General features: G+C 33.5%; 2 protein-coding genes across 2 annotated transcripts; both read left to right on the top strand.

The window, feature by feature from the left end:
* Positions 1 to 1249: 1249 nt before the first annotated feature.
* On the top strand, positions 1250 to 4805 carry LOC114714350 (uncharacterized). Its single transcript, XM_028899083.1, has 4 exons — positions 1250 to 1564; positions 1659 to 1862; positions 2225 to 2788; positions 4040 to 4805. The coding sequence occupies exons 1-4, from the start codon at positions 1300 to 1302 to the stop codon at positions 4411 to 4413; spliced, it is 1407 nt and encodes a 468-aa protein (XP_028754916.1). The 5' UTR covers positions 1250 to 1299; the 3' UTR covers positions 4414 to 4805.
* A 2556-nt stretch (positions 4806 to 7361) lies between these two features.
* LOC114714323 (uncharacterized) lies at positions 7362 to 8056 on the top strand. The gene is made up of 2 exons (XM_028899046.1): positions 7362 to 7779; positions 7959 to 8056. The coding sequence occupies exons 1-2, from the start codon at positions 7362 to 7364 to the stop codon at positions 8054 to 8056; spliced, it is 516 nt and encodes a 171-aa protein (XP_028754879.1).
* The last annotated feature ends 2215 nt before the right edge of the window (positions 8057 to 10271 follow it).

Genomic DNA, 10271 nt, shown 5'->3' with positions numbered 1-10271 from the left:
GGACTTTAGACTTTTCAACTTGTGTGTGAATGAAGACATTTTTGTTAAATGATTTTTTGTAAGTATTACCAAAAGAGTAGGGAATCAGAATTAATTCATATTTAATTTAACTTAGAAATCGATCATTAATGATCCTTTTACCTTATGATGATTTTTTTGGGGGTCAAAATACCTTATGATAAATTAGTTCTACATATTTTTGATGGGGGAACGAGTAATTTTTTTGCGCTTATAGTACAAGTTTAATCTCAAAGTAGTATGTTTCAACTGTCAAGCAATCATATCCTTTTTAATTAAAACCAACCTTGGTAGTAAAATATTAATATTTCAGTTAATTTAATTTAGGGTAGGTTTAATATCACTATCAATGTAGAAATTTTGTTGATAATGATCTACCAGTTTTTTTGAATGTCATTAATGTAGCCTTCAACTCACTTAAAGTTTTCATTTATAAAAGAAAGAATTATAATGAGATCCTGAAAAAAGAATTACAGAATAAGTCTGAAAAATTATCATTTCTTACTTTAAAACTTGTCATTATAAGCTGCTTAGACTGTTATTGAAATTTTTTAGTAATTATTTTTTTTGAGACCTTATTATAATTTTTCCTTTATAAAAAGATAAGAGGTTAAGGTGAATCTAGTATTTTAAAATATTTTTTCAAATGTATCTAATATTTTGAAGTATTTAATGATGCATTTAATTCTCTAAAGTTTTTTTTTTCAAATGCATTCAGCGCTTTAAAATATTTTGTAATATAATTTTTTACACTTAACAATTTATGGTGATAAATGCACTAAACAATAATTTGGGATATTGCATGCATCTGAAAAAATTCTTAAAAGTATGGGATGCATCAAAATATAATATAGTGTATTAAATGTACCTAAAAAAATGTTTTAAAATATTTAATATATCACAAAATGTTTTAAAATATTGAATACATATTAAAAAAAAAAAAGTAGTTGAGAAGGCTAGTTGCAGCTTAATCCAAAAATGAATAATTAATTAATGGCAACATTTTTTTTCCTTTATTTTTTCGCTCACGAAATGCTAGACGAGTCCAAAAGTTCGGTTTGGCATTAGGTTTGCATGAGGGTCCCACTTTCGTCTCGGTGACAATCCGCATTGTGAAAATTCACGAGCAACTGAAAGCTTCAACAATCCCTCCTCCTTTTTTCACAATCAATCAAGATCAATAATCGTCATCAACCACTTTATACGAATCACTCTTCACTCTGAGATGAAAATCAAATCAAATCCAATTCAGCATTTCCCCAGAAATTCATTTGCTTCATTATGGGCAACCCAATTACACCCGCCTCCTCCTCCAAACCTCTTTTCTTCATCTTCCAATCAAAGCTCCTCTGTTTCTCTCTGCTTTATCTCTTTGCCTCTCTTTACTTCACTTTCTCTCAATCCAAACAATGCTTCTTCACGTCATCGTCTCCCTCCAATGATCCTATTTTGTCTTCTTTGTATTCCTACCCTTCATCTTATGGAGAGCACAAGTATGCGATTCCAACAACCCGCTCCACCTGCTCTTCTCCAATTAAGTTTTCTGGTATGGACGATGATTTCTATGAACTGAGTTGTTGGATTTAACTTTTATTGAAATGGTGAATTTAGGTTGATGGATCTTGGTTCTTTGAATTCAGATTACTGGGATGTTTTGAAGGTAATTGAGAATTACGGCAAGAACTCTCCGTCTTCCTCGTGTGTTCTGAGGTATATGCAGGGTAATACGGATAGCTTTGGAGGGAACTTCAGTACATACAAGAGGTTTTCTTATTTCGATCACCAAAGCGATAATACCGAAATTCCCTGTGGTTTTCTGAAAGATTTCCCAGTCAGTGATTCTGGTAAGTTCCTTGTTAAACTGTCTGCATTCTCGTGTTTTCCTTCTGTCAGTTCTTCGTTTCAGCGTGTCTGAATTCCATTGAATAGCTGCTTCCTGAATTTTGATGTTCAGTTGGCTTTAGTCCTTAAAATCAGTGACACACCAAGAGACTGATATGCTGTGAATTTTTATTTTTCCACCACTAAAAGAACTTCACCATTCAAATAATGAATTGCTCTGTTAGGCGGAATTATGCTTGTTGAGAATTGCTTTTGAACCTCACTGATACTGAAAATCAATTTTTCCAGAATTCGTTTTCGTTCTGCAGGTCATGAAGTTAATATGATTCTAAACTGAACATTGACGTTCTGTCTCTTTATTCAGATCAAATTGCCATGGAGAAATGTGATGGAGTGGTTGTAGTGTCAGCAATCTTCAACGATCATGACAAAATCCGGCAGCCAAGAGGCCTTGGATCAAAAACAATGGACTATGTATGTTTCTTCATGTTTGTAGATGATGTTACTCTCAAGGGGCTTAAACACCATGGACTTCTAAATTCAACACAATCCAGTGAATACAAGGTAGGTGTATGGAGGATCGTGAAGGTTTCAAGCCGAAACTTGTATCAGAATCCAGCAATGAATGGAGTTATACCCAAATTCTTAGTCCATAGATTGTTCCCGAATTCGACATTCAGCATTTGGATAGATGCGAAACTACAATTAACGGTTGATCCATTATTGTTGATTCATTCGCTTGTTATAAATGAGAACGCAGACATGGCGATATCAAAACACCCATATTATACTCACACCATTGAAGAAGCAATGGCTACTGCAAGGTGGAAGAAATGGCGGGATGTCAATGCCTTGAAGATGCAAATGGAGACTTACTGTGAAAATGGATTACAGCCATGGAGTCCCAGCAAGCTTCCTTATGCCTCAGGTATGCTTTTGGCCTCAGCAATAGAACTGTTACAGTGCAAGAAAATTTAGTTTAGTTTCAATTCCCCCCAATACAAGGCTAAGCGCAAAAACTCAAATCTGAGATTTAGACTCCCAGAATTCAAAGACATCTTACCAATCATACCAAAACTAATTTGTTAATAATGTTTACAATAACAACAAACTTTATCCTGCTAATTGGGATTGGCTATATGAATTGCACAACGCTATTATATTCTATCAACAATCAAGTCCTTAGATATGTTGTTGATCAGGAGGTTTCATTCAATGATATCATTGAATGTTCTTTTCAGTCTTCCTCTGCCTCTTTTTAATAATGTTTATTATTAATTTTTTTTTAATAAAAGCATAAAACATTCCTTTGCAGTAACATATTTAAGTAATCTATTTAGAACTAGTTTATTAGTGATGGTTTTGGGAGTTGTGTTGCATAGTGCGCTTAATTTATGTAATAACTAATCAAGTTCCAACCCAGCATCTGGATGATAGATGATTGTTTCAAGGAACGTGGAAAACCTTATTAAGCCGTTGACAAATGTATATAAAAATAATGAAAGTCTCCATTGGGGAAGGCTCGTCTAAGGAAGGTCTAATTTAATTCAGAGACCTGAGAATAATATATGGGGTTTCTTCTTTCACAGTATGAACTTGAGGGGAAAAATTAGAATTGAAGTAGGGAGCAGGTTTGAGTCAAATCTCAACGATCACGTCACAATAAATGTGTAGATCATATTCATGGTCCCAAAGTAGTTGTGCCACTGCCTCTGGAGTGTGTGGTCCTAAACCAAATAGCCTTTGGATTATACATTGGCATTTAAGTCACAGGAGCACAGTTCTTAGAACATAGGGTTGGGGGATGCGGGTATCACATGCGACGTTCATTTTCTCCTTTTTCAGAGGTTCCTTGTTGGGTTCAATGTCGCCTCTGCATGGCACTTTTTTATTTATTTATTGCGTTCCATCTTCTGCCATCCCCACACATGGGTTTCTCATGTCCCTATCAGATAAAGGGAAAGTAAATCTGCACCCAAAATTAGGTGCTCCTCCGGTCCTAATACTCCTTTTATAGTATAAATCACACTATAAAAAAGGTTTTATATTTAGGGCTGGAAGAGTATATCGTAACTCTATTATACAATGCAATGATACAAAAATTACATATTGTCTAATGACAAGTCTCTTAGTTGTAACCAAACTTAAAAAACCTTTTCCTTTATTGGTTCTGAGGCAGATGTTCCAGACAGTGCTCTGATCCTGAGGAAGCACGGGATGGCCAGTAACCTGTTCTCTTGCCTCATGTTCAACGAGTTGGAGGCATTTAACCCAAGGGACCAATTGGCCTTTGCCTTTGTGAGAGACACCATGAGACCCAAAATGAGAGTGAACATGTTTGAGGTAGAAGTTTTTGAACAGGTGACCATTGAATTCAGACACAACCTGAAGCACCTTGAAGCGGCCAAAACTGCCACCAAAATGCCCAGCACTAAAGGATCCCACAGAGCAGAGTCAGACACGCTGTTTGAAAATGGAACGTCTGGCGGCGGATGCTCCAACTATCTAATCACAATGTGGGGTGAATCCCCACGATTGATACCCAAAAGTTAAGGACAGAATAATAATATGATTATTATTTGTTTATACAGAGTAAAGCGAAGGATAAGGAAGAAATAGGGGAGCCTAATTATTGGTTTTGTCTTTTGACAAAGTGTTAAAATCATAGACGGAGGCTAATACTTTAAAAAAGAGAGTAGGAATCCCTCTTTCATTTCATGAAGAAATATTAAAGCTGCCAGCTTGGGACAGGTTAGCAGGAACTTTCTGGTCTTTTGCTCTTTTGTATTTATTCTTTTTTATATATTCTCTTTGCTAGATTCCTTTTCCTACTTGATGGTTTTTGATGCAAAGGGAGGGTAGAATAGTGAATTAATTTATTAGATGATTCATGGTTCATGCCTGTCATCCATTTATATTATTAATTATATAAACCCGATTTTTTTCTAGTTATGAGCATTGATTTAGAGTTAAGGTTGACAGAGCAGAGTTTGGCATTGCAATATTTTTTATATAAATTTTTATTTGATTTTTTTGTGAGTATTTGATGGTTTTTATCGTTGAGTGAGTTATTCCGAAATAATATGCTTCTTTTATTTTGAATTTGTAAGTACAAGAAGTGGTTATGAAGACTAGCGTGCCGAGAATTGGATCGAATCTGCCGCATGTATGGGCTCTGGCTCAAATATGACGTGAAAACATTCGGAGACGGTGTTTGGGGAGCACATGAAATGCTTTTGAAAATCACTTTTCTTTAGATCGAGATAAACTCTTTCGTACATTTATTTCGTATATCATAAAAGTGCTCTTAAAATATAGTTTTTGATTTCATCCAAACACTCCTTAAGAATCGACCACCAACCAGTCAAAAAGTAGTCAGAAGTGAAAATATTTTTAGAAAATTAATTCAAGCACCTAATAAGTAGTCAGAAATGAAAATACCGGATTAATAGGTAAGAAAAGAAAATATTTATGTCGAATTTCTTATATCAGTATCAAAGTTTTTTAATCACATATGGTGATCATGGTAACTAGAGAACTCAACACTTTGCACCCCAAAGGGTTCTGTAATTGATCATTTAAAAATAATTTGAGGAATATTTTAGGTTAAACAGATTTTTGAAAAAGGGTGTTACTTGAATATTTTACTCGCCCTTTAATTATTTCCTGGCCACAAACTCTTATCCACTAGCAAAGAAATAGGACATTTGGGATAGATTTGCGACTAATTTGAGTTCTTGCACCTATTTAGTACAAATTGATCAGTCACAAAATTTATAATTACAAAATTTTTTTTTGACGGAATTCACATTTCATCACAAATTTCTTGGTTATTTTGTTACTACGGCGAATCTAGTGTACTTCTTTCAGGTTTTTTTTTTATAAGACTCAAATTTTTAAATTCGTCCGGTCCTTCTTTATGCATTCCAGTTTTGAATTATCTAAATATAAAATATATTTTTCACAATTTTACCTCTAATTAATCGCATTATCTCTTTTCACATATTCTTTTTTATTTTTTTCTTCATCATCTCTATCTCTCACCTTCGCTCTTATTTAGAAAAAAAACTGTATTTTTTAACATAATTATTACTTTCAATTAATATGGATAATATTTTAAACCATGAAATTCATATCAATTGAATATTATCAAAAATACAATTCCCATCTTTAATATAAGTTACTTATAACATATTCTCATATGCTAAGGAATGTATTAAATTGACAAATTTTTTTTTTTATTCTTATTGAAGGTTTTTTCTCTCTTTATGTTGACAAATTATTTCATATTTCTCCTTTTTTCTCTTTTCAATCAGAATTAAATAAGAATAAAATTAAAAAATAAATATTAAATATATTATAAGTAAGTTACACTTAAGACAAAAAATGTTCCTACTATTAACTTGCATTTAGGTAGAGAAAATTGCATCATTGAACTAACTTTAAAAGTAATTTACGATGCGAGTTCGTGAGAATTTTATCTCGTTTACTCTTTACTAAGAACAAAATATCCTTGATCTTAACCCCGCGTCGGCTATATCCACTTATTGGTGACGTTGTGGATTGACTCATCTTACTGGTTTCTCTAAATTGAATCAAACCGTAAAGCTGTGCAAACTTGCATCCAGAGAGAATTTGGATTTAAGTCACCTTCAATTGATGTTCCAAGGGGATTTTTGCAACCATCAAAAGTATTTTTTAAAAGCACTTTTCCGTAAAATAAAGTAAACTCCTCTACATTACTACCCTCCGTCCTAATTATAAAAGCTATTGACTAATTTGAGGAAATTAAAAAATAAGTTAAGTTAGTTATTATAATAAATAGATGTTGTATTTCTTAAAATATTCTTGTTAACGAAGTATATTAGCTAGAATTACTCTAGGGGGTGTTTGGATGAAAACCAAATCATGGTTTACAGAAGTGTTTTACGTTTACGAGATAAATATGGGAGGAGTTTATCCGATTGCAAAAAAGTGCTTCTGAGAAGCACTTTTCAGGTATCAAAGATCTCTTATTAGGAGGGCACCTTAGAAAAATAAATACTAAATATGATAGACAGAAGTAGATTGAGATCCTATATTTAAAACAAAATAAAAATCAAACAAAATCTATATTAAAGAACGAGATAATTTTGAATTAAAAATACTTTTAAAACTATAATTTGGTTTTTATATAAACATCCCGTAACTATGTTTTCAAAAGGATTGCATGATACCTAGAATCGCACATCAACATGCCACATCTCACAACATTTGGAAGAATTTTGTTGACTGGTTTTTCATCATCAATTTGTGTGACCGACTTTAACTATAATCACCAACTTCCAAAAATAATCTCACATGTTGTTCACTATTCTTAGCCCACCCGATCCCGCAGAGTCTCGTTTCTCCCCGGATTTCCCTCCCGAATTCCCCAACCCTAACTGAAATTCCCTCATCATTCCCACGCTCAGATCAAATTTTCGTTCCGATCATTTGCAGCATTTTTATTCAAATTCGAAATGACGAGCCAATATATAGCACGTCACAGAGACGATGCTGAGGTCTACCATGGCGAAGCAATCTGCAAGAAGAAATCGCGCGATCTGCTCGGCGAATTCTGCCTCCCGGCTGGCTTGCTTCCGTTGGAGGACATCGTAGAGGTGGGGCACAACCGCGTCACGGGGTTCGTGTGGTTGAAGCAGAAGCGGAAGAAGGAGCACCGGTTCCAGCGCATCGGACGAGTCGTGTCGTACGAACCGGAGGTGACGGCGTTCTTGGAGGAGCACCGAATGCGGCGGGTGACCGGAGTGAAGACCAAGGAATTTTTCATCTGGGTCACGATCGCTGATATCTCAATCGACGACGACAATTCCGGTAAGATCACGTTCGCTAATCCCTCTGGCTTATCAAAGACGTTTTCCATTTCCGCTTTCGATGGCGAGACGAATGAGAAGGAAGAAGGAAAGAAATAGGAAAATGCTAGCATGCGACGTAGACACCAGTCTAGTCAGGTCTCTAAGGACAAAAGTTGATTGAGATTTAGTGCATCCAGGAACAAGAAAAAGAGGAAGCTCATTATTCTTGAAGATATTTGAGCATAGCACATTTATTTGCAGAAACCATCTATGAAGAATTCACTGTTCCTGAAGATGATGGTGGCTTCCCAACATCTCCTACCTTGGCTATTGTTTCTGAAATATCATTGGAGCTTTAATGGCTTCCTTGTTGTCAGCACGACACACATGTGGTCATGTGTAAACAGAAAAAAAAAGGCAAATAAAAATACTAGTTGGACAAGGTGAAAAAATTGAAAGGGGAATACTGGAACAGTGGAACTTGATTTGAGATATGTTAGGGTTTTTTTAAGTGAATTATGTTAGGGTTTCCCCCCCTTCTCTTGCAAGTCAGAAAATATGTTGTTGTAACTACTTTTTAAAATTTGGGGAAAAAAAATATTAATTTGATTATAATGATATGAAATGTTAGGTATCAGTTTCCATGCTTGAACCATGATATTTGTGTGAAAAGTACTTTTGTCCTGACTAAAGGTGGATAATCAAATAGTATAATCCATCATCAAATATAAAAGTTATAATAAATTACATTCATAAACCATAAATTATGAATATGAAGTGTTTGAATTATTCCTTCAATTTCATGTAATGCATGATATTGCAGAGTCATGTATCCATGCAAAGTAACGCAATGGTCAAGTTGGCAGCTGAGCTCTTTCATCTAACTATGTTAAATTCAAACTTAGGGTGTGTTTGGATGAAACCAAACCATGGTTTGGAGGATAGCTTCTGGAGAATAGATTCTGAAAAAAATAGATTTGTGAAAAGTGATTCTAATAAATGAGAGTGTTTAGATAGTTGTTATCAGAAAACTTTTTATATGTCCAAATTTTACTAAAAAATGTATAAGTTATATGAAATTACATAAAATAGATTTTATAAATATTTTAATTTTGAAAAACAAAATTGTTAATAATATATTTTTTATATTTATAAAATATAAGATTAAAATATGTTTATAAAAAAATAATTGAGGAATGTTAAAATCATATTATCGTTGAGATCTACTCTACAGGTTACAATCATACTTTCTCATTTGACCCAGAAGTAGAATGAATTCACTTCTTCTAAAACCATGGTTTTGATCCAAAACCATGGTTTTCTGTTTTTTCCTGGGTGTTTGGCAAGTCTGAGACCCAAACCATGGTTTAGGTCCCAAAACCATGGTTTTTTATGTTATCCAAACAGGCCCTTAATTAGGTTTAAGGGAAGCGGGTTTTTCTCCGAACAGGAACCAATCCAACTTGAATCCAAATTAATTGGTAATATCATATATTAGATTACCAGAAAAAAAAAACTTAGCATTAAAAAATAAGGGAGAAAGAAATGAGGAGCTACAAATGTCAGCACATTGAATTAAGGAAATTTCACTCGAAGGATGCTATTTTAATACACAAGACACTTTTAAAACAATAAGCTAAATTTTTTCTCTCTAGACATAGATATTTTTCTATTAGAAGTAATCTTTAAGATTCATCACGTTATGTGAGACTAGTTTTTTTTATTAAAAACGAACTCTTTTGGTATTATTTGTGAATTGGGAAGGGGGAAAACACTATAAACTATTTGTGAATTGTGACGAGATAAATAGGCCCATTTTTCATTTAAATACAAAAATAAAGTTTAGATAGAAAAGGCCTGCAAGGTTTAAATTCGACTCTGGCGTCAAATTTAAAGCCCACATGTCTCCTTGGCAGTGTCTATTTTTGTTTTTAACCTCCATGTAAACAACAAGTTAGTTTCGCTTGTTCACGTTTTGCCAAGCAGGCTCCAAAGCCCGTGTGCGATTGGTTTTTTTATTTTTGTCATCCAAGTTTTTGAAGAGCCATCATGATTCGCTCTTAGTGGTTTGGTCTTAAATTAGCTTCTTGTTTTATAGTTTAATGTAATTTTTATTTCATTTTTGGTTTATTATCAATTAATCGCTTCAGGATATTTTGTTCTTAATTTATGTTAAACTAGTGGCACCTGAGGACAAGATTGCAAGGAAGATATAAAATTACTATTTTTAAAAATTGCGCACTATTATAGGGCACAATTGAAGTCTGAAAACTGACACGAAAGCAATATAATTTTGATTATGATTTTTTTATATTTAATTTTCTATGATTTATATTTAATTTTAAAATATATACATTGAATGGTATAGTCTAAAGAATTTTATTGTTGGAACTCGCTTTGCTTATACTATAAGTAATTTTATTTCCAGATTTGTTTTCAATTTTTTTAAATAAAATTTTCATTTCCTTTAGTAAGAAAAGGGGTGAGTATAAGACAAATGAAATATAAAAGCTGCAGAAGAAACAAATGCTGGAAAAAAATCTCAGTTGAAAACTAAAAATTGAGCAAACGGAG

The sequence above is a fragment of the Neltuma alba genome, unplaced genomic scaffold, assembly GCF_004799145.2.
Source record: "Neltuma alba isolate B1F8T4 unplaced genomic scaffold, ASM479914v2 tig00011499_pilon, whole genome shotgun sequence".
In the NCBI taxonomy this organism is placed as follows: Eukaryota; Viridiplantae; Streptophyta; class Magnoliopsida; order Fabales; family Fabaceae; genus Neltuma; species Neltuma alba.
This window is presented reverse-complemented; position numbering and strand designations above follow the sequence as displayed.

Coding starts and splice junctions, on each gene's coding strand:
- LOC114714350 (XM_028899083.1), top strand. CDS start 1,300: ATGGGCAACCCAATTACACCCGCCTCCTCCTCCAAACCTCTTTTCTTC. Junction 1,863..2,224: donor TTTCCCAGTCAGTGATTCTG/GTAAGTTCCTTG, acceptor CTCTTTATTCAG/ATCAAATTGCCATGGAGAAA. Junction 2,789..4,039: donor CAAGCTTCCTTATGCCTCAG/GTATGCTTTTGG, acceptor GTTCTGAGGCAG/ATGTTCCAGACAGTGCTCTG.
- LOC114714323 (XM_028899046.1), top strand. CDS start 7,362: ATGACGAGCCAATATATAGCACGTCACAGAGACGATGCTGAGGTCTAC. Junction 7,780..7,958: donor TTCCATTTCCGCTTTCGATG/GCGAGACGAATG, acceptor ATTTATTTGCAG/AAACCATCTATGAAGAATTC.